Below are 24728 nucleotides of genomic sequence, written 5' to 3'. Positions count from 1 at the left end.
GACCAGAAAGGCTGTCCAGTGACCTGGAATGACCCATCTTCTCCCAGACAAGGCAGAGACTTGGCCCAGTTCTGTACCCTAACAAGCCAGTAAGTCAAAAGATTAGCTCATCAGCTTTACGGCAGGGCATTTAGGATCCATTGGGCTCTCTGTCAAAGCTGTTGGCTGATCAGTGGAGTTCTTCATCATAAACATGGTTGACCCTTCTGATTCTTGCTTTCCCAGGGCTTCCGTGACGAGGAGGACATTTGGACACAGTGGCATTGCGGTGCATACGTGGTACGCGTGCCCAGCATTAATCAAGTCCATTTGGGCTATGGCCATTAGCCAGCACCAGTTCTATCTGGACAGAAAGCAGAGTAAGGTAAGTCCCTGCCCCGGGACTGGGAGGGGCTCTGTCATGACCACACCTTTTCCCAGGCTGAGGGCCCTTGTCGGGATCTTGTCATTTAGGGATTGAGGACTGGATGGGTGGGGACGGCACTGCGTCCCTTGCCCTGAGAGGTGCACAGGTATGGACCTGCCTTCTAGGGCTATGCTCGTAGGAGGAATGACACGAGTTCTTCAGGAGGGGGCGCATTCCTTGCAACTTGGTCAAGGGGCTCCCGCCGGACCACAGTCAGTGCCACTCAAGCCATTGACTGCAGCCAGGTAGGGCCCTGCTGAGGAATTCCAACCGTGCTTTTGAACCTCAAGAACCTCTTCTAGGAGCAAGCAGTTAAGCCCTTTTAGGTAGTCAAACAGTGGCATATTGTTTTCTTTTTGAGGGGAAAAAAAAGTAACCGTTCTCAGCTAATAGACACCACCTAACTGTTTAGAATAATTGCTGTGAAAACCCTCCGGGCTTTTGCAACTGCCAACTCCATTTTTTAAAAAACACAAAACTGGAAACGTGGAAAAAACAAAAAAGAAAAAAGAAAAAAAAAAAAAAAAAACCCTGTTTCCCTCAGGTAGACCTGGAGCCTGGGGCCTTGGTAAACAGTCATCCTCAGAGGGAGATTGGACCCAGGCCCACTCCAGACGCACAAGGGTGCATTTTCTGTGGGTGGGAGAATGACGTCTCCTTGGTTCACACACAGCTTATATCAACACTCTGCCCCCTCTTTCTCCAGCTGTGTCTGCCATGCTCCCCTTGCCTTCCCCTTCTAAAGCCACTCCCATTCGTTACCCCTCAGGCGAAGCCGTATCAAGATGGACCCTGCACCTTTCTCAGGATCCTGTCACCTTGGGCGGGGGTAGGGGGGCGGGGAGGGGGCAGAATCCAGAGCTGCAGAGAGAAACCGACCTTGGCCCCTGGCCTAGTTGGTACCACCACCTGTGGGAGGTTTTGTCCCATTGTGTGAATTCTTGGGAGAGGAGGAGGTGGCAGGATCCTGAGTTTACTGAGCCCAAGATTCATTGGATCGATGCCGTCTTGGGTCCTTTCGGCTTCCTCTTTTGCCTTATTTTCCATCTGGATGGAGTGGGAGGTAAGAGAAAGAGAGTAAGAAAATAGGACAGGAAGAAGGGAAGCAAGCCCTCAAGGTGTAACTCAGTTTTAAATCAATGCCTTTCCAATGTAGCAGTCGCTTTCTGCTACATTGCAACCCCTTTTTTCTTCAGTCTTCTTCCTGACCCCTTTTTTGGTCATTTTCCTGAGTGAATGGGCACAGCATGGAGCACTTTTATGGTCAGGAGCCATGAGAGTCCTCCATGGCTCTCCTGGTGGTGATGGGTATTGGCGTAGGAAGTTGAGGCCCGATTAGATCAAAAGATACAGGGCCGAAGGGTTTTGACTCCTGCTTTAGATTGAGACACAGATGGGCGGCAGCAACTTGCCCTCCAGTGGCAAGAGTTGGAGGTCAAAACCTTGATTTCATCCTCTGTGTTGTTCAGCGATGGGGGGAGGGGGCAGGTGATGGGTAAAGTTTGGCAGTCCTCCTGAACCCCACTGCCAGTTCTTCTTGCGGGCAGACCCCCCATGCACTGATACCACAGTTGTTTTGAACAGGGAAAAGGAAAAACATCTTTCACCCTAATGATAGTACATTAGCTGTTTTAAACTCCTTCCCCCATGCTGGTTTTTTCTTTTCTTTTTTTTTTTTTTTTTGGTTGGCGAGTCTCTTGGGTAACTCAGGAGGCCTGTTCTTAGGACTCTACAGCCCCTTTCTGAACAATAGTCTTACTCTGCAGGTGGAGAAACCTTGTTCAGCAGGCTTACTGGTCAACCCACTGATGGAACCAGTAAACCTCAAAAAGTAATGATCAAAGAACAGTTATTAACAAGATGTGTCTTTTAAGAGGCCAAACCAAATACCCACAGTGATAGGAAAATTTCAGCTGTCCCGCTCAGCAACCCCTGGGGGACTGAAGGAGGTCCACCCACTCCCAGAGGCAGGAGAACTTCCACCAAGTAGGCTTTGAGCGCTCACAGATGCTTCAGAGCCCTTGCATTTCTCGTAAAACCAATTCCCCAACCTACAGGGACAGGTGAGGAACAAGTTCCCCCGTGTGGAAGCCTAAAGACTCTGTTTTCCAGTTTGGTGACCCTAGGCTTGTCTTTCATCGCTCCTGCTTTGTTTTCCCCAATTAGAGAACAAGGAAGGAAATTTAAATTCCTGACCAAAAGACACTGTGTCTGTGAAATTGCTTTAGAAGATGCATGCTATCTTTCATCGTTATTATTAATCCAACACATTATTCCCTGGCCAACATTTGCGTAAAGTTTGAATTCTCTGAAAGGTCCCCAAATTAAGTCAGAGATGATAAAATTCCCCTTAGGAATTGCAACACCTTTTGTTTCTGGAGTTTCATGCTTTATGTAATGGTGATGTGATTCTCTCTGGTGGGTAGAATGGCTTCTGGTGAGTGGCGGCCGACAGGCCTGGGATAAAGAGCTTCCAGATAGTTCTGAGCAGCCACTGTTGGCTGGCACACTGTCCATTGCTTCACACTCTACTGTATGGGGCCGTGCCAGCCATTCCTCTCCCTGAAGTGCTTCAGCCCAGCGAGGCCTCCCAAGTGATGCTATCAAGCCCAGAAACAAGTGCGGTCTAGTGGTTTGAGTCAGCAGAGGTGGGTAGCCAAGCAGTCTCATGTTCTTCCCCTGGCACTCGGTTATTTTCTTTTTTCAGGGTCATTAAGTAAATCATTTAAGAAAACCAATCCCTTCCCCTCCCTCCCTCCTCCCCTCTCTGTCTCACACACACACATACACACACACCCCCTCCAGCACCAAAGACAGAGTGGAGGAGAGGCTGTGTTGTGTGGTTTCCTGGGGCTTCTTCTGAATGAGAGACTGTGCAGGTGCCCATTACAATTGGTCACACATATATGCTGACCCCAAAGGTCAGAAATGTTGTCAGCTGGATCCCGGCAACTTCTGTAGCCCAGAGCCAAGGAACATCTTGTACACTTCAGAGGAAAACATTCGAAAGCTCAAATTGTTTAGAGGAAACGCTGGACACTTTTCCGCTGAACTCAGAGTGGCGACTTCTTGGCTTGGCCTCCAATCCAGACGTCCTTCCTTCTTCTTCATCTTTCCCCGCCCCACCACCCCCATACAGTCTGTTAGTCTTCATTTCATCTAGATCAAAGGCGGAGTGAAAGTATGGTAGCGGACTATAAAACCTTGCCCACAGAATATCAGTAATAACACTTTATATGGCAAGGCCCTTGCTCACAGCAAAATGGTCACAAGCATGGAGGGTCTTTCAGTTGGTCCAAAACCCTGACTTTGCAAGGAGACCATCTCCCCATCTGTACTCATTTCCTCTTAGCGTGCTCTCCTCGTGGGATCCATTCGGTCATTGTGATATTTCCATTCTAGAGAAGCTGGCAGTTCCTAAAACCTCTAAGAATCTAGTCTCCCTTGGGTAGGGTGTTTGTTGGTCCTTTTCCATGTTTTGTTTCCTGCCTCTAAGCTTGATGTGTGGCAAAAGTGGAGACGGGGTGGGGACAGGCCTTCATGTGATTAATGAGATCCCCAAAATATCAAGTTGTGTCATCAACCTAACCTCATTTAGCAAATTACTGCCAGACCCTGACTTATATTTGATTCTTGTTCCTATCCTAAAGGCCTTTACATGTGTTACCTAATTTAGCCCTTATCACAACTCTGTGCTGTGGGTTTTAAGATCCCCATTTTACAAAGAGGGATCTGAGGGTCAGAGGTTGAGGATCCAGGTCAAACAGTGATTAATTGGGAAGAGTCAGAATTCCAATCCAGACCTTTCCGATGTCAGAGCCTTGGGGCCTTCACCACCAGGCTGAACTGGTCTATGTCTTCGTAACTGCAAGCGAGGGTTCCTTTCTGTTAAAGCGTGGGCCTTGGTAAAAATAACGCTGAAGGGAAGTAACGGATTGTGCTTTCTGTGCTTGCCTGGAGGAGAAAGCTCAGCCGGATGGGTGCTGTTGATATGGTACGTCGGATGAAATGAAAGGCCCTTCCTGCTTTTGCTGCCAGTCAGAATCCCGCCAGGGCCTGGCAGCCGGCTTGTTTTATGAACAAGGAAGCCCTCACCTGAGGAAGGTGGCCTGGTTCTGAATGCAGGGATAAAAGCTGAGGTCAGAAGGAGAAAGTCAGTCCCGGAAGGATTGGTGGAATTGAGACAGTGTGGAGGAAGGCGGTTCGTTCGTGCCTGGTGAACAAAACACACAAAAAGTCTCAGCATTTCCTTTGTCTTTCATCTTGTTAACATGAGGAAAGTGCTCAGAGGTTGGACGTCGTTGTCTTTCACCACTGTCAGCATCAACATGGAAGCCAGAGGAAGCGCAAAGCCAAAAGGGTTCAGGCAGCCTTTGCTGGACGGCCGAGGGCACCTGGGCCCAGAATGTAAATGTGAGAGACAGGGCAGGGGTACGCTTTCCCCTCCATGGCTTCATCATCTACCTACCCTCTGCCGATTTCTCCTGTGTCGGGGAACAACTTCGTCTCATCCAGGCCAGGTGTGAACACACACGAGGTGACTGGAAACCTCACCCAGGTCCATCCAGGTGCCTGCTATCGCCCGTGGCAAGACGAGCAAATGTATGGGTTCTACCAGCATTTATAGTTGTTTCCATGAAGTCTGTGGTGCAGTTTCCAGAAAGCCCATTGCCTTAAGCACTTTCACAAAAATTGATTTCCTGAAGAAGGAAAAAACGCAAACGACAAATTCATGTGCAGGAAATGCTAACCCACTTCATTCACCAAAGGCGATGACTGCAGGCGGCGGCTTTCCTACGAACAGTGACTTTCAGGAGTAATTGTGAATGCAGAGTCCTCTTCTGATTATTCTCATGAGCTGTTACTACTAGCCACATTGGGCCAATTAACAATGTGGGGTGAACGGAGTGGATTGTTAAGCAGAATCTGAAGACTTTGGTGGGTACATTTAGGTGTCAGAATAGAAGCAAAGCACGGTGTCGGGCATTTGGATGGGACTCGAATGTCCCAATGAGCAGCTGTTCCAGAGACTTTTACACCTGCACACACTGTGCTTACCGAATCCCAGTGCTGTCACTTCCCTGTCCTCTAAACTTCCCATGGCCACATGGCTAACAATGGAAGAGGTTTAGATCACCTCAGAGTGTAGTGGAATTTCAAGAATTTGTTTCAGATAGCTCTTACGTCATTCACAAAGCTGAAAAAAAATTGTCCCTCCTTCTTTAAATAAAAAGTAGTTATAATCACTACTGTTTATTGAGAGCTATGGACCAGGTGGAGAGGAGAGGTCAGAGAGGTGGGGGAAAGGTCTGTTTGACTCCAAAGTCCCTGCCCGTAAGCACTGTACAGTCAGTCCAGCCTGTAGAGTAACAGGCTTGGAAAAGCCATCATTTATGTCCACACTCGAGCCTTACCTGCTCCTGCAGAGAGCTCTAGCGATTCGTGATGGGGCCGAGGGACACACACACACACACACACAAATGCTACAGTTCGGGACGTGATTCCGTTTGCTGAATTTCAGGACTACCAGCGGGCAAGTAATTGCTATTGTCTCCCAGGGGTAAATGCCCCTTTATGACCTGGTTGCCTGTTTCACTCTAGTCCAAAATCCATGCCGCACGAAGTCTGAGCGAGATCGCCATTGACCTGACTGAGACCGGAACGCTGAAGACCTCGAAGCTGGCCAACATGGGGAGCAAAGGGAAAATCATCAGCGGCAGCAGTGGGAGTCTCCTGTCATCAGGTAAGAGAGGCCTGGGCTTGGGGGTTTGCCAGCCGCCTTCCTGAGAACGTGGAGGAAGTTCCTGCAAAGCGTGGCTTCCACCTGAGGGTGGCGCCTGTGAGCGCGGGGGCAGGGCAGCCGCTGAGGAGGCAGCTTGAGACCCAGATTTCGGGCCACATGGGAATCTGAGAAAAGGGCCCAAAGTATCCAAGGGTGGGGGTTGGGGGTGAAAAAAAAGAAGCGGTGGAACCACTGAGTGTGGGAGGGATTGTTGGCCATGTACGTGTCTTCGAGAACCCTCCTAGAGCCTCCTGAATGCTGGCGGCTGACTGTCAGGAGTGTCAGCTACAGGGAGGGCAGGTGGGGTTCACTCGTGCTGTTAAAGGAGAGTTGTCCTGAGGCGGGGCTGAAGGCCAGGGTTGTGGCACTGCGCGACACTACGTTCTGTTCCTGCATGAACTGCTTAGGAATTGAAAATGTTCAGGCTCCTCTTGATTGTTGGGAAAGGAGAGACTTGCTGTTACAGAGTGTGGTAGAGCCATGTAGTGCCTTTTGAAACTGAGCGCCCAAGGCTGTGATTCTGCATCTGTTTCTGCGGGCCCTGGGCCGGTCATTTTGTCATTTGATGTTGGGAGGGACAGAAAACCTCGAGGTTTCTGATCTGGCTGACTTCAGGAGAAGGGACCCTAAGAGCTGACGTGACAGAAAGAGGAGCGAGTCTGAGGAGGGCAAGGAGAGAGAGGGAGGCCGTCATTGTTTGGAAATGTTAGCCAAAGTATCACTGATGCAGGTTACTCCCCAGGCCACGTGGTCGAAGCCTGCTTGTTCTTCGGGACAGTGTGCACTTGCCTCTGAGCCATGAAAGTGCAGCGAGAAGTCTTTGCCCAACGTCATCTTGCAGAGTCATTTCTATAACTATGTCTAGTGGCTGCACACAACAACAAAATGGAATAAGAAAGGAACAGAGGTAGGAGAGGAGAAGCTGAATGCTGTCTAGTTAGCTTCTGGGCTGGTGGAGTTGTAGTCAGTGTGAGGAAAAAGTGTGTATGTAAAGAACGGGGAAGAGGGTGTGTGCCCTTCCAGGACTGGAGTGTCAACTTACTGTGGGGCTGATGAGTCAGCTCAGAGCCCCTCATTGCACAGACCTTTCTGAAGCCCCCGTGGCCATGCGTCCTCGTCAAATCTGCGAACGTAATACATTTTGCATTCTTTTTCTTAAATAGAGCCACCAACATTACATAAGCTTCAGGCCCCACAAAACGAGAGTCTGCCCCTGCCAGGTCACCGTAGGGTCCACTGTAAACCCCTCCCTGCCTCAGATTCTTCAGAATGTTTTCATCGGTGTCGTGGGCCAAGTTATCATTATTTCTGGGTCTTGGAGTTTTTCAGGGAAAACGTAGAGAATGCTGTCTTCTTTTATCAAAGAGAATGCCATTCAGAGCCTGAGCCCCTGCCTCAGGTTCTAGCCACTCCCAATCTCCTGCTGAACAGCAAAGGGTAGGCCAGAGCCCACCCTTGGGTTTGCCTCTAGACACTCCTCACCCCTGCTAAGACCCAGAGTCTCAGATTCCAGCCTGGACTGATTTCCCCGCCCACTGCCCTCCTTATCCAACCACAGATGGGCCCGACTCATCATTCAATCCCAGTGACGGGGTGCGTTCTGGCTGTGGTTATGTATCCATATGGAAATCGGGGTCCTTTCTGAACACGACATGGATCATCGAGCTCAGGCTCTCCAACCTCCGTGTGCATGAGAACCACTTAGAAGGCACGTTCAAACACAAGTGCTTGATTCTGTAGGACGAGGGTGAGCCTGAGAATCTGCATTTCTAACAAGTTCTAACAGGCCCCAATTGATGATGTACTGCTGATCTGGGGGCCACACTTGGAGAGTCACTCTCCTTCCTGCAGAAGAGAGAAAAGCCTGAGGTAGCTGTGCTCAGGATCATGGGACCCAGGTTTTCCCACTTCTACACCTGTGCCCTGGACCATCTGCTCGGCCCCTGTCTCTGGCAGCCTCTGAGGTACCTAACAGCAGGTAACCTAACAGCAGGTACGGATGAGGTGGTGAACAAGAGCCTCAGACTTCCAGACATGGAACTAATATCACTCAACCATCAGAAATGAGATCCAGGCATCTTTTGGAAAGCAGTTGCTCTCTGTTACTGCCATCAGCAGGACATTAATTCAGTCTGGTGGGCTAGAAGACAAAAGGAAACCTTCCTGCTGAATCCACTCCTACCCCTGATAGAAGCATCTTTCACCTAAGATAGTAAAGCGATTTTCACATGTTTAATAACTTCGGGATAGGAGTCCCAAGCTAAGCTGTTTGGAGGCAGCTAAGACTCTCCCCACTTTCAGGGGCTCCATTTGTGGACACGGACTCCCTCAGCCCTTTCCCTGCCTCCACTCTGCTGCACCGCTGAGCAAGAGGAAAGAGAGGCAGAGTAGACGGCTGGGATGTACGAGCCATGCCCTGTGACCAGGCCAGGACCCACTCTCCAGCTCTGCCCAGCCCTGCAATTAGAGCCTGAAGAATGGTTCTTGAATGTGGGGCTGAGGCTCTGTGGGGAGGCCTCCTTCCTCTGACTCAGGAAAGACAGTGGGACAATGGAGAGAGAGAGATGGTAAAACAGGAAACTTCCGTCAGTCAACAAAGGGAATTTCTAGGACCTGTGGATCTGGTCACCACTCCTTCTGGGGCTGGCTGATCACTTTCCTTGTCTTTTCTTGTGCCAGGAGGACACGCCTTCACTTGAGGCAGCCCTTGGCAGTTCCACCTGAAAGGCACTGGTTTCCCATGGCCCACAATGCAAAAATCTAGGCTGGGCTCCCACCCCGTTCTTTTTGTCTTTTTGTGTCCTCTTGCCTAACTGCTTGTTGACAACGCCTTTTAGTCATGTGCTCCCATAGACTGAGAGGGCATTGCTCCTCCAGGAGAGCCCTGATTTTAGCCACTCTCGTGGTATCTCATTGTGATTTTAATTTGCATTTCCCTGAGGACTAGTGGCATTGAGCATCTTTTTACATGTCTATTGGCCATCTGTATGTCTTCTTTGGAGAAATGTCTACTCAGGTCCTCTGCCCATTTTTAAATGAGATTGTTTGTTTTTCTGTTATTGAATTATATGAATCCTTTGACTATTTTGGATGGTAACCCCGGATTGTGACCATACTGAACTGGGTTTGAATGCTCAGTGTTGCCACCAAAAGGCCACTCAGAGATGATTTTATTGGAAGAAACTTTATTGCGAGCCAACCAGCAAGGACGCAGTGGGGATCACATCCCAGAGTCGTGTGTCTCTGAACAATGCATCTAATCCATCTTTATTAGGGGAAGTCGTGCATAAACATCAAGCTAGACTTTGTCATTGCATGGATAGGTGGGGACATTCCAGGGCCCGGGCAGTCAGTACATTGCGTGCTCAAACATGGCGGAAAATTTCTGCCTCGCGTAGAGATTTTAGTATTCTCATGAGGGTATAAGGAGGAAAGTCCACAAGGAGGTTACTGGAGGGTCCTTCAGGCTGCTCCAGCCCGTCTCAGACAGTTTCAGCTGGTTCACCCCCTGGTCCGGCAAAACATCCTGGGCTTGTTCCTGAAAAACAGTTCTAGCAATCATCAACATCAGGGATTACGTAGATATGGGTAAACATCTGACTAAGTCTTGGTCTTCCTGTGAAACTTACAGCAAATTATAAAATAGAATTACACAAACCTTATAAATTTTAAAGTGATCTACATGTGAATGGAGGCAAAGTTTTAAACTCTAAATAAAGGTTAATCTGCGCTAGCTAGGTTACCTGCTAGGCTACATGTGTAGGTTAGGTTACATTATCAGATATATTTCTCCCATTCAGTAATTTGCCTTTTCTTTGTGTTGATGGTTTCTTTCACCGTGCAGAGAAGCTTTTTAGTTTGATGTAGTCCCTCTTGTTGATTTTTACGTTTGCTGCCTTCGCTTTCGTTGTCAAATTCAAAAAATTATTGGCAAGACTAATGTCAATGATACACGATTTTTGAAGTTAAATTTTGACGAATACTAGTAATAATCCTGCAGGTGCGTGATTTTAACAACCTTCTATGTTCCCAGAGTGTGTAGTATCTTGGGCCTCCCAAGAACTCTCATATCTGCCAGCAACATTTTACCTCAGATTGTATTGTATCGCTTCTGTCATACCAGTTACAGACTTTTAAAGGTTAAATCTTGCCAGTCAGGCTCCTACTGCAAATCATATCCATGCTTATCTGTCATTCATTCTTCACCCTTGTCTATATCCAAATTGTGTAACTGAGCCATGTAACACTGTAATATTTCTATGATATAAGCAGTTTTTCTAGCTCCCAAACTTTGCCAGGGACTATACATGGCATTCAAAAAGTTATAGCTCCTCTCCTTACGGAGTTTGCATATTGTTTATTGGTGGAACACAAAGATGAGATATTTCCAAGCTATTTGTAACTTTGAAGGTGATTTTCCTATTTAACTAAGGGCATATAATTATCTTTAAAATTACTGAATTCCAGTATATGGTATCTGAGGTCTCAGATACTAAAAAATGAGAAACATCATTTTTAACTGTTAAAGAAGCCAGGAGTTCAGTTACTCATACCCTGAGCCAGTGGCTAATATTTCAAATAGAAAAGGTCCATGTAGTTGAAATGATGTATTAGGGCTTGTGGCCAGAACCCCCGAATTCTTTGGTGGTGATACATAGGGCTCCCCCATGTGAAACCTGGAGTCCTGTCTCCTAGAAGCTACCCTTAGACGCAGTAAGCCTCTGGGCCCGAGCTGTAAGTTCCTCGGAATAAAAGGGATCAACTCCTTACCTTCTCATGCAGCATTGGATGGGATTCAGACCCTAGCAAGGTTGTGGAACCCACATCCTGAATCCATTTGTGAAGGGGCTCTAGTGGCCAGGCTTTAAAAGGACGTGAGGATCCTTGTCCTCAGAACACATCTGCTGAGAGACTGGCTGGCCTTCCCAGAATCCCTGGAAGGGGGGATGCTGAAGCAGCACCCCCAGGCCAGGCAGGCAGTGTCCCACCTCTGCCCTGCACAGGCCTCACGGGGCGTGGTCTCAGCAGCTCCACAGGTCTAGGTGCTCCACAAACCTGCTAACTGACCACTGCTGGAGGCAAGAGGGGACAGTCTTGCCACTGCCCCTGGAGAGGACAACTATGAATTTGAACCATTTGGTTTTGAGGTTTTCAGAGTGCCAAGAAAAAAAAAATACAAAATCTTTTTTTGTGGGAACTTGGAAGGGTTTATTCCTCTCTTCCCTAGCCCCATTTCTTGAAATCTCAGAAAGGATTATAGAGGGAAAAAACACAGAATAACAAAACAAAAACACAAGGAAACAACCGATTTGTCCAGTAGCTGAACACACATGGCCTTTTCACAGTTCCTCTGAAGGTGGGAGAGTGTGTAGGATTGTCCTCAGCATGGTTTCAGGGAATCTGCCGTTCCCAAAACAATGCTGATTTCAGTAGGCGTGTAAGAGCCAAGGGAGATCAGCCTATTTCAAGAAAGTGGCGCAGACTCACTTAGGAAATACCCACTGTTCTGCAGGCCCACGTGGCTTACTGCATTAACCACCCAAACACAAAATGTTACTGTGCATTCTTTCTTTAAAAAAATGGAACAAAAGGACTGATCGGTCACCTCCTTGAATGGAAATGGAGGGGCATAAGCCACCTATTCTCTACAAAACAAAACGACATGTTGTGGCTATAAATAGGAACGCGGTGGCAGTTGAGTCATCTTCACTGTGATCAACTGTGGAGAATGTGGTGGTGATTTGGTTTTTAAAAAGAGCAACACACACACACACACACACACACACGCACACACCCTGTAGTCTGCTATTGTGTCCCAGCTCTGATACCTGGTACTCTGGAGCAGATGTGTTGTGCTAATCGTGGGGCCTCACTTTGCCTGGGATCCGTCCACATGCATTACTCAACGCTTCGCACATTCTCATTCTCTGAATACTAACACTTCCTCCCATTGTTAGGAAGTTTATTAATAACTAATGTAACAATGAGGATGCCAGCTATCTGATCGCCCCATACTGACAAGGGATCTGATAGGCGTCTGCCAGCTTTCTGGTCCTGGCTCCGTTCAACTCAAAACACACTGCCTTTCAAAATACACTGCCTTACGCAGGTATAAATCACAGTGGTTTTTTTTTTTTTTTTCATTTTTCTCTTTATCTTCATCCTTTCTTCTTTATTCTCCCTTTATCTCCTTCTTATATCTCTGTCCAGTCTCTTAACGTTCTCTGTTATCAGCTGTCTGTCCCTCACCTTTTAGGTCTCATGGTAAGCAGGATGCCAGGGGCTTTAATTTTGGTCCTCACCTCGGGGCTCTGCAGACGGGTCTAGCCCTGCAGGCACGGCCCAGGACTCGGCTTCTGCCAGGGTGAGTTTGCACGGGCTGTGTAGCCAGGGAGGGCTGAGGAGTCTCTTTCTGTGGGGTGGATATCCTGCACTTGTTTCAGCAGGACGGGCCGAGTCAAAACTCAGACAATAGAATGTTTGTCCCTTTCTGCTCTCATATTGGGGAAATAAAACCCAATCGAGTCATTTATACTGATGCATTTATGCCCTCAGGTGATTCCTAGTAAAGGAATATTTACCTACTAAGGAGACCCAGGACAGAACGTCAATGTGTAATCTAAACGAATGATTTTCCAGTGATGAAATTTTAGACCCTGAAAAAGAAATATCGCTATCAGCTCTCATAGGCATTGCTTTGTTCCCATTCAGGCCAGCCCTCTCAATATTGCAATAGAATAACAGAGTCTTGGAGCCAGAAAGATAAGCCCCCTCATTTCACAGTATAAGAAATGGAAACTGTATGAGTTACTCATAAAGTGTAGTTTCAAGGAGGTGTTTTACAAACTGCTGCTGCTAATTTTTGTAATCAATTATTCAATTTCCTCTCTCTCTCTCCCCTCTCCTTTCCTCCCACTCCCTCTCCCCCTCTCGTTCTCTCGTTATATTCTCCATCATGTGGTAAAAGTGCCATGGAACCATGGCATCTGGCCAGACACTCCAGGCTATCACTAAAAGGTGTCTGCTTCTCAAAGAGCTTCCATTTCTACTCTTTTAAGTGAACTGTTTTATTTTTACACTTTCTGACCCGGGTGACAAGTTTTCCGAGCACGCATTTTTCATGTTAAAAATCACATTGAATTCTCTGAGACGGTCTGCAGGGACCACATGTTCAGCCTACAATCTGCAGTGTGGCCCTATTTTCCATGGTCTCTTAGGACATCTGTCTTTTAAGTAAGGAATTCATAATTGAGGATCTGTAAGGCAAATAAATATGTCTTCATCATAAAGAAGAGTTCAAAACCTTCCCTTGTATTTACTCCTGGGGTGTCTGCCAGAACTTTTCCTGACAGCTTTTACAGACCTGCTGGGAATATGCCTTCTTTTTTTTTCTTTTCTTTCTTGAAGGCCTTAACAGACAGATTGTCACTTCCTTCGCTTACTTTTAGGACAACAGATTTCTTTCTTCTCTGGGATGCTGTTTGTTTTGAATTTCACCTCCTCTCAGAGAGGAAAGCACCTCTCCTGTCTTTGGAGACCAATGGTCATCAGTGTTCCATCTGTGTGAAAACAGCTGAGCCACAGTTCCTGAGAACATGCTTTTCGTAGGATGCGCTCTCATATCCGGTGCTGAGTTGTCCAGGGTCTTTTGAAAGATTGGAGCAAATTCTCCTGAGTGAGAATATCCTTCCATGTGCTTGCTGGTGGGAGGGGAGCTGCTGTGTGTGCCCGTGTCCCCCACATCCTGCCGAGGGAGCCGGCTGCCCACTGGGGGGAGTCTGGAGTTCCCCAGCTGGGTGGAAAATGAGAGAGGGAGGGGGAAGTTTCTCCAGAGGTGGCAGAACAGGTTTTCCACGTATTCCACCAATACTGGCCACAGCATCGGGGAGTTCACTACAAAGATTCCCAGATCCCCACTGAAAATGACTTTCTGACCTTGAGCCCATCTCCCAAACTCTCCTGGCTGTGTTTTGGAGGAATTATCTTCTATGAGGTCAGATCTTTTTGTTCTCCCTTCCGGCCAGATGCTTCGTGGTCTGCTTCTATAAAATCGTGTGGATTCGGAGAGAAACATGATAATAATAGCCAAAAACAAAAGATTGTATTTTCAATCTAGTGTCATTCAAATAGGTAGCTCCCGAGCGACAAGTGGGATGGAAGGTTTATGAGAGAAGGAATCTGCCACTGGGTGTCTTGGCAGTGAAATGCAGGGAGCAGCTCCCTTGCGCAGGCCAGACGGGTGACCATCAGCTGTCCCGGTTAATTATCTAACTGGCCCGGGCTGCGAGTCCCCCCTTTGGCAGCTGCTGCCTCTGCCTCCTTCACACGGCTTGTCTCCTGCCTCCTCCTGGCAGTAGCTTTTCATGTCCAGACCAAGGCTCTCTGAGGCCGGGGCCCCGTCCAGTCACCTGTCTCCCCCACCCCACCTGCACACGAAGGTGCTCCAGAGACTTGTCACTGGCGCGTCAGAAGAATCCCCAGCTCCTCCCTCTCCTTCCTTCTGCCTGCGTGTTAATCCATGCAGTACTGGGGAGGGGGTCTGGCTGGAAAGGCCGGTATGACAGTTCACTACACCGTTTTTATGGGGGTGACCCAGCAGTGACCAAGACAGAAAGTTCCTCCCCTCATCGTGATTCCATCCTAGGGACCAAACAGTCCACACAGAGCTGTGTTGGAATCCTAGCTCTGCCTCCCCACGTGCCAGTAGCTTCTTCTGTGAAAACGGGGACACTGTGTTTGTGAAGATTAAATGAAGTAGAACATGGGGGAAGCTCCTGTCAGGAGTTCTGTGAAAACCCACTTCCTTTCCCTTCTCTTCCCCTGTTTCCTGAATGTATAGGCCTGGAACACTATTTAATACAAATAACTACAAATATTCAGGTAGCACTATGTTCTGAGCTCTGTTCTAAGCATCTTGGAAGCATTGTCTCGTCTAATTCTCCCAACTTCTGAAGACATCCTGTTTTCATTCCCCTCTTATAGGGGAGGAAACTGAGTCGTAGGTCGTATAACATGGCCAATTCCTCGCAGGTAGTAAATCGCAGAGCTGGCACTCAAGCCCAGACCTGTTAACTCTAAACTACTAGATTGTCGACTTCTGCCTCAGGAGGCCACAAGGCCAGCGTATGATTGCCAAAGCATATTTAAAGCATTCTTTCCTATAGGCTTAGGTACTGCTCTAAACGTTGATTAATAACGACAGAGTATTTATGTATTACTAATATCTTTCAGAGATATGCAAGTTACCTCTGTTTTTCTTTTGCTTCCTGCGCCATTCATGATGCATAACTTGGCTACAGTTTGTTCAAGCTGCAGATTTTGAAATCTCACTCTTCTGACCCCAGTGCAGAGGTCCCATGTACCTTCTTACTTCATTCATCCCCAAGACAGCTCGGACGCTTATTTAGCATTCAAGCTTACTAGTATTTGCTTTGGTCGGTTGCTAAGATGACAAAGGAAATGGTTTCAGCGCTGGTTTCATTAGACGTGCCCTTACAATTTGAGGCTAACTATCTCAGTAACTAGGAGAAGGACCAGAGCTGGCAGGACGCTTGTCTTTTCTAGAGGCTGGATGGCAAAGAAAACAAGGAAGATAGCACTGTGTGAGCGATTCCTTTGGTACAAACTGCAAAAATGACTGCTAGAGACAAGAGGGAGCTGCCTAAGGAAGTTGTGTCTTCAGTAATAGATTCTTCAAGTTTGGAGGAATTCTGGAGACTGGTTAGTTGGTCATTTCTAGATGACTCTGAGAGGTTAGTAAGTCAAGGTGTTACACCATTTAATAGCAGACAGGTGATGGAAATCCAGGTTTCTTTCCTGTCCTTCACTGTCCCTCTCAAAGATAGCAGGTTTACATCTTTTTAATTTCTGAAGGGCTACACTCACAACCGTGGAGTGGTCTTGCAGATGGTCATATGTGTTCAAATAACTAGAAAAGGAGAGTCCATAGCAACAGCTTCTGTTCGCCAAGTCTAGGAGCTGAGTTGAAGTTATTTCTGTGTCTGGAATCCTTTTTGTTATGCTCACGAACCTTTAGTTTGTAAGATTACCGTTGATGTGAGCCCCTGAGGCTCTTTTCTGACTGGGTTTCTTCCTGGAATCACTCTGTCACTTGAGGGGATTAGCAGTGGATCTGCCTCTTGATTTCTGGCTGACTTGCTGGCCCCCCTTTTAGGATGTCAACCATGCCGTTCAGGGGGTGCCTAGAGGGCACTTGTGGAGGTGGCAGGAACCTCCTCAACCTCCCCCAGCACTTGGGGCTCCTTCTCCTGATGCCTCTGAGCTTCTTTCTGTGGAATTGTCACTGGGGCATTTTTGTCACTGGGACACCCACTGCCTCCCCTCCTCGTTGTCATATTTGCCTGGTTGCAGGTAACAGCCCCACAGGCTCAGATCCCACAAGCTGTGAAATAGAGCAGCCTGGATTGCTGAACCCTTGCTCTGGACCAGGGGATTCTCTTTAAAGTAACAAAGGCACTGGGAACCTCTTTGCAGTGCAATCTGACAGGAACCTAAATGCATGAGACAGGTCAAGTCGGAGCTGCCCTAGCTTGAGGTGTGCAGAGTGGGGGCCCCAGAACCCACGGGATCTCTTGATCCCATTGCCACCCTCATCTATAGCAGCCCCAAAGGCATGTCTGCAAACCCAGGGGCTCGAGAAACATAGTTTCAAAATACTGCCTAGACCCACACCGCTCCTTTTAAAGGAGAGCTTTGGAACCCAGGGGAATGTTGAAATGCACAGTGAGGTTCTTTTCTTTGACCAATACCTTCCCGAACAATGGCAAGGAGGGGGTTTCAATGATTTCTCTCTAATTCTACTGGGGGGTTTTGTGTGTGTGTGTGTGTGTGTGTGTGTGTGTGTGTGTGTGTACGTGTACATAAGCGTATGTGTGCTCACTCGTGGTACATTTTTACTCAACATTGAGTAAACAACACCAGACACAGTGGTGTTGTATGTGCATTGTCTCACTTAGTCTTTACAAGAAATTAAGGAGGGCAGGTCACTTGCCCAGGGTCACACATCCAGTGTGGTTTAGAGTTCATCAAACCCAGAGCTGTTCTACCCACTACTCAGCCATCCAGTTACCACTGAAATGAAAATGTACGTGTCCAGGCCAGGTTGACTCAATTTGCAGAAACAAGTTTTTTTTTTTCCTCATGAAACAATTTTCAGAATAAAGGTGTGAAAGAGCCAGCCTTAGTCACGCCAGACACACAGAGGGCCTCTTGCGCCGCCCAGCCTGTCTTACGTGGGTTGGGTATTTAGGCTAATTATTATAAACAGTAATAATTTCAGTAGCACTAATGAGCCCTGTAACTCAAGACCAAAGCTTACCTAATCTCGTAACTAGAGACAAGATGATCTAAAGACTTGTGCTTTACCTTCCAGTGTTTAATGCCGTACGATATAGAGTTATTTCTTGCACATAGTTGTTTCTTCGATTTGACCTAATATAGCATCATTTCCTATTGAGAGGATAGGCAGGGTGAAAGGGAAAACAATGACGTTTTCACATGAGCGAGAAATTCTTTCATCTTTCTTGGACCCAAGTTTCCCCAGGCCTGTTTTATCTGTCTAAAGTCTGACTTCCATCCAGTATTATTTTACATTCTTAGTCATTCTTTAGGTGATGGAACAGAGAGAGCAAGTACCTCATTAAATGTTCCCATGTCTTCGAATGTGGTTGGTGACTGTAACTCCAAGAACCAGATGAAGATTCAGAATGATTTAGCTAGTGTGTCGTAGTGGATGGATGTAAACTTGGAGGTAGCACTGGTGAGCGTGGGATCACTGACTTAAGGAAGCAGAAAACCTGAACCATTCGGAAAGGGGAGCCTGTCCAGTCCTGTATCCATGAACATGACACCCTATGGATTTAGTGTCTGAGACCCATGAATTAATGGAGCTTTCATAAGAGTCACACTTTTGTTCGAGTTTGCTATGGGATTTGGCAACCTGTGATTGAAGCATGACAAAATCCAGGGGAGAGGTACAAAAATGATTAAAGGTTTGGAAGGCAGCTTCTATAAAGAAATGCCTTAGAGGTACTAGGTTTCTTGAGCAAGATGAGGTACAACTTAATTATAACATCCAAGTGTATGACTGACAACATTTATCTGTTTATTCAAGTTAATATTTATGAGGTACTGGGGAGGCATAAAGACGGTATATTCCTGCAGTGACAGATTTTTCTATTTCAAGCTAGAATGGCGTGGGGGAGAAAAAGGAAAAAGCCCAAATTAGGGTTAAAATGTTTGGAGACATTGAGAATTCTTCATTATTAGGGTTATAAGAACCTAAATGCATGGTAACTGAGGGAATATGGGGTTTCCAGCTCAGAGACTAAATAAGACAGTAGAGTATGTTTATGGGACGATTTGAGTATGGCAGAGCTTTCGATACAAAGGCAGAGTCCTTTCTAGCCTTATTCTGAAATACCTTCTTTACCATTAGAAGACGCAGACCAATTGACTCTGATTGGAATTCTGATTGGATTATTTTCATATCTGTCAACCATTCACTGAATTGTCCAAAAAATGTTTCATTTGGAAATAGCGTTCCTACCTCCTTCCCCAAAAAAATCCCACTGGGATTTTTTATTGGGATTGCCATGATTCTCTTGTTTAATTCCTGGAGAACTGAGATCTTTATGATGTTAAGGTTCTAATCCATGACCATGGTTCATATCTCTATTGTTTGTTTTTTAATTTTTTTTTTCAATTACAGTTGACATGCAGCATTCAATAATTGAAACCTAATTTCATTTGGAAAAAATGTGCTTCCCAAACCATCTGTCTTTTTTTATTGAGATATAAATGACATATAACATTATATTAGTTTTAGGTGTCCAAAACAATGATTTGATATATGTATATATTCCAAAATCATCACCACAATAAGTTTACTTAACATCCAAACCACACATAGGTACAAATTTTTTATATTGTGATAAGAACTTTCAAGATTTACTCTCTTTGCAACTTTCAAGTGTACAACACAGTATTGTTAACTATAATCATGCTGTGCGTTACATCCCAGGATTTATTTATCTTATAACTGAAAGTTTGTACCTTTTAACCACCTTCACCCATATGCCTATTTTCTCCATCCTCTGTCTCTGGCTACAACCAATCTATTCTTTGTATCTATAATTTCAGGATTTTTTTTCTTAGACTCCACATATAAATGGGATCATACGGTATTTGTCTTTTCTCTGTCTGACTTACTTCACCTAGCACAATGCTCTCAAGCACTGTCCATCTTGTTGCAAATGGCAAGATTTCCTTCTTTTTAATGGCTGAGTAGTATTCCATTGTAGGTACACCCCATATTTTCTTTATTCATCTGTTGATGGACGCTTAGTTTGTTTCCATATCTTGGCTACTGTAAATGATGTTGCAGTGAACATAGGTGAACATAATCTTTTCATATTAGTGTTTTGGATTTCCTCGGATAAGTACCCAGAAGTAGAATGCTGGGTCATAAGGTAGTTCTGTATTTAATTTTTTGAGGAACCTCCATCCTGTTTGCCATAGTGGCTGTGCCATTTACAATCTCACCAACAGTGCAAGAAGGTTCCCTTTTCTCACATCCTCTCCAACACTTGTTTGATTTATTGGTGATATAGCCATTCTGACAGGTGTGAGACAATATCTCATTGTGGTTTTAGTTTGCATTTATCTGATGATTAGTGATGTTGAGCATCTTTTCATATGTCTATTGGGCATCTGTATGTCCCTCTTTGGAGAAGTGTTTACTAAGGACCTCTGCACATTTTTAATCAGATTGTTAATTTTTGTGGGTTAAGTTGTATGAGTTCCTTATATATTTTGGATATTAATCCTTTATCAGATGTATCATTGGAGAGAATCTTCTCCCATTCAGTAGGTTCTCTTTTCATTTGTTGAATTTTCATTTTGTTCATTTTCTTTCACTGTGCAAAACTCTTTAGCTTGATGTAGTCCCATTTGTTTTTTTTGTTTGTTTGTTTCCCCTGCCTGAGGAGACATATCCAAAGAAAATATTGCTAACAGCAATGTCAAAGAGTTTGCTGCCTATGTTTTCTTATAGTTTTATGGTTTGGGGTCTTAGATTGAAGTCTTTAATCCATTTTGAGTTTATTCTTGTATAAAAAAAGTGATCCAGTTTCATTCTTTTGCATGTGTCTGTCCAGTCTCCCAACACTATTTATTGAAGAGACTGTCTTTACCCCATTGTATATTCTTGCCTCCTTTGTCATAGATTAATTGACCATATAGGCGTGGGTTTATTTCTGAGCTCTCCATTCTGTTCTATTGATCTGTGTATTTGTATGCCAGTACCATGCTGTTTGACTTCTAGTATATTAAACTTCTAGTATAGTTTAATAATCAGGTAGCGTGATACCTACAACTTTGTTTTTCTTTTGCCTTTTATTTTTTTTTAATTAAAGTTGTTGGAGTGACAATGTTTAGTAAAATTACATAGGTTTTAAGTGTGCATTTCTATAATACATCATCTATATATCACATTGTGTGCTCACCATCCAGAGTCAATTCTCCTTTCATCTCCATATATTTGACCCTCTTTACCCTCTTCTACCTCCCCGTTCCCCCCATACCCTTTGGTAACCATTAAATTGTTGTCTGTGTCTATGCGTTTTTATTTATTTCTTTGTTTGTCTTGTTCCTTTGTTGCTTTCAGTTCTGTATCCCACATATGAGTGATGTGGTTCTTGACTTATTCTGTCTGACTTATTTCGCTTAGCATAATAATCTCAAGATCCATCCATGTTGTTGCAAATGGCAGTATTTCATCTTTTTTTTTTATGCCAGAGTCGTATTCCATTGTGTACATATACCACATCTTCTTTATCCAATCATCTATCGAAGGACACTTTTGTTGTTTCCATGTCTTGGCCACCGTGAACAATGCTGCAGTGAACATCAGAGTACATATATGTTTACAAATAAATGTTTCCAGATTTGGGGGGATAGATACCCCGGAGAGGGATTGCTAGGTCATATGGCAATTCTATTCTTAATTTTTTGAGTAACCTCCATACTGTTTTCCATAGTGGCTGTACCAATTTACATCCTCACCAACAGTGTATGAGGGCTCCTTTTTCTCCACAGCCTTTCCAACACTTGTTGTTTGTCTTGTTGATGATAGCCATTCTGACTAGGGTGAGGTGCTAGCTCATTGTGGTTTTGATTTGCATCTCCCTAATAGCTAGTGAAGTTGAGCATTTTTTCATATATCTGTTGGCTGTTTGTATGTCTTCTGGGGAGAAGTGTCTGTTCACGTTCTCTGCCCATTGTTTAATTGGATTGTTTGGGTTTTTTTTGTTGAGTTGTACCGTGTTTCCCCAAAAATAAGACCTACCGGGACAATCAGCTCTAATGCGTCTTTTGGAGCAAAAATTAATATAAGACCCGGTCTTATTTTACTATAATATAAGACTAAGTCTAATATAATATAATATAATATCACACCGGATCTTGTATTAATTTTTGCTCCAAAAGATATATTAGAGCTGATTGTCCGGCTAGGTCTTATTTTCGGGGAAACACGGTATGAGTTCTTTATATATTTTGGACATTAGCCCCTTATTGGAGGCGTTGTTTGCAAATATCTTCTCCCATTTGGTTGGTTGTCTTTTTGTTTTGTTGATGCTTCCTTTTGCTGTGCAGAAGCTTTTGAGTTTGATAAAGTCCCATTCATTTATTTTAGCTTTTACTTCCCTTGCCTTTGAAGTCAAATTCATAAAATCCTCTTTGAATCCAAGGTCCATAAGTTTAGTACCTATGTTTTCTTCTATGTAGTTTATTCTTTCAGGTCTTCTGTTTAGGTCTTTGATCTATTTTGAATTAATTTTGATATATGGTGACAGAAAGCAGTCTAGTTTCATTTTGTTTTTCTTTCTGAAGATTTCTTTGGCTATTCGGGGTCCTTTATACTTCCATATAAATTTTTTGATTATTTGTTCTAGTTCTGTGAAAAATGCCATTGCTATTTTGATGGGGATTACGTTGAATCTGTAGACTGCTTTGGATAGTTTGGACATTTTAATGATGTTACTTCGTCCTATCCATGAGCACAGTATATGCTTCCAGTTATGTGTATCTTCTTCAATGTCTTGTAGTTTTTTGAGTACAAGTCTTTTACCTCCTTGGTTAAAATTATTCCTATGGGTTTTATTCTTTTTGATGCAACTGTAAATGGTATTTTTTCCTCATTTCTCTTCTGATAGATCATTATTGATGTATAAAAACGCAATGGATTATTGAACATGAATTTTGTATCCTGCTACTTTGCTGAATTCATTTATTAGTTCTAATAGTTTTTTGGTGAATTCTTTAGGGTTCTCTCTGTTAGTGTCATGTCATCTGCAAATTTTATTTCTTCCTTTCCAACTTGGATGCCTTTGATTTCTTGTCTGATTGCTGTGGCTAGGACTTCCAATACTATGTTGAATAGAAGTGGTGAAAGTAGACCTCCTTGTCTTGCTCCTGATCTTACAGAAAAGGCTTTCAGCTTTTCACCACTGAGTATGTTGTTAGCTCTGGGTTTGTCATATATGGCCTTTATTATGTTGAGGTATGCTCCCTCTATCCCCACTTAGAGATTTTTATCTTTTAGCTTAGAGATTTTTATCATAAATGGATGTTGTATTTTTGTCAAATGCTTTTTCTGCATCTATTGATATGATCATATGATTTTTATCCTTCATGTTGTTTATGTGGTGTATCATGGTAATTGATTTGCGGATTTGAACCAGCCTTGCATCCCAGGAATAAATCCCCCTTGATCATGGTGTATGATCTTTTTCATGTATTGCTGAATTCAGTTTGCTATTATTTTGTTCAGGATTTTTGCATCTCTGTTCATCGGGGTTATTGGCATATATATATATATATATATATATATATATATATATATATATGTATATACATGTATATATTTTGTAGTGTCTGTCTTGTTTTGGTATCAGGGTATGCTGACTTTATAAAATGAGTTTGGGAGCCTTCCCTCCTCTTCAGTATTTTGGAATAGTTTGAAAAGGATAGATGTTAATTCTTCTTTGAACGTCTGGGAAAATGCACCTGTGAAGCCATCTGGTCCAAGGCTTTCCTTTGTCGGGAATTCTTTAACTACTGATTTGATTTTGTTGGTAGTTATTGATCTGTTCAGATTTTCTCTTTCTTCTTGAATCAGCCTTGGAAGAATGTATGATTCTAGGAATTTACTCGTATCCATTTCTTCCAGGTTGTCCAATGTGTTCGCATATATATAATTGCTTGTAGTATTTCCTGATAATCCTTTGTATTTCTGTGGTGTCAGTTGTCACTATCTTTCATTTCTGATTTTATTTATTTGGGCCCTCTCTTTCTTTCTTGATGAGTCTGGCTAACGGTTTGTCAGTTTTATTTTATCTTTTAAAAGAACCAGTTCCTCGTTTCATTGATCTTTTCTGTTGTGTTTTTAGACTCTATTTTGTTTACTTCCACTCTGATCTTTATTATTTCCTTCATTCGGCTCACTTTGGCCTTTGGCCTTTTTCTAGTTCCTTTAGGTGTAAGGTTAGATTGTTTATTTATAGATTTTTCTTATTTCTTGAATTCAGCCTGCATTGCTAAAAATTTCCCTCTTAGAACTACTTTGACTGTGTCCCATGGGATTTGGGGGTCATTGTATTTTCAAGGTATCTTTTCATTTCTTTCTTGATCTCATTGTTAAACCATTCATTGTTTACTAGCATGTTATCTAGCCTCCACGTGTTTATGTGTTTTTCAGTTTTCTTCTTGTAACTGATTTCTAGTCTCATACCATTGTGATTGGAGAAGATGCTTCATATGATTTCAATCTTCTTAAATTTATTGAGTCTTGTTTTGTGGTCTAACATGTGGTCTGTCCTGGAAAATGTTCCATGTGCACTTGAAAAGAATGTATATTATGCTTCTTTTGGGTGAGAAGCTCCAAAATTATCAATTAAGTCCATCTGGTCTAATGTGTCATTTAAGGCCACTGCATACTTGTTGATTTTCTGTCTGGATGATCTATCCGTTGATGTCAATGTGGTGTTCAAGTCCCCTACTATGACTGTATTACTGTTGACTGTCCCTTAATGTATGTCAGTAATTGTTTTATATATGTAGGTTCTCCTACATTGAGTGTGTAAATGTTAACCAGAGTTATATCCTCTTGTTGGATTGATCCTTTTATCATTATGAAATGCCCTTTTTGTCTCTTGTTGCAGCCCTTGTTTTAAAGTCTTTCTACCCTGGTTTTTTTTTGTTGTTTGTTTGTTTGTTTGTTTTTCATTCCTGTTTGCATGAAATACTTTCTTTCATCTTTTTACTTGCAGCCCGTGTATATCTTTAGATCTGAAATGGGTCTTTTGTAGGCACCATATGTAGAAGTCTTGATTTTTTTATCCATTCAGCCACCCTGCCTTTTGATTGGAGCTTTTAGTCCATTAACATTTAAAGTAATTACTCATAGGTATGTAGTTATTCCAATTTTATTGTTTTCTGATTGTTTTTGTAGTTCTCCTC

The 24728-nt window shown here is 44.1% G+C and overlaps 1 protein-coding gene across 5 annotated transcripts in view; it reads left to right on the top strand.

The window, feature by feature from the left end:
- FRMD4A (FERM domain containing 4A) overlaps nt 1-24728 on the top strand; it is a 564004-nt gene that overhangs the window by 502077 nt on the left and 37199 nt on the right. For all 5 annotated transcript variants that reach the window (XM_033100573.1, XM_033100571.1, XM_033100572.1 and 2 more), the window contains 2 exons: nt 226-364; nt 6008-6149. In XM_033100573.1, the coding sequence (XP_032956464.1) occupies nt 226-364; nt 6008-6149 (281 nt within the window). The remainder of the gene's footprint in view (nt 1-225; nt 365-6007; nt 6150-24728) is intronic.

This window comes from Rhinolophus ferrumequinum, assembly GCF_004115265.2.
Source record: "Rhinolophus ferrumequinum isolate MPI-CBG mRhiFer1 chromosome 5 unlocalized genomic scaffold, mRhiFer1_v1.p scaffold_110_arrow_ctg1, whole genome shotgun sequence".
In the NCBI taxonomy this organism is placed as follows: domain Eukaryota; kingdom Metazoa; phylum Chordata; class Mammalia; order Chiroptera; family Rhinolophidae; genus Rhinolophus; species Rhinolophus ferrumequinum.
The sequence above is the reverse complement of the archived record's forward strand: the minus strand, read 5'-3'. Positions and strand labels throughout refer to the sequence as shown.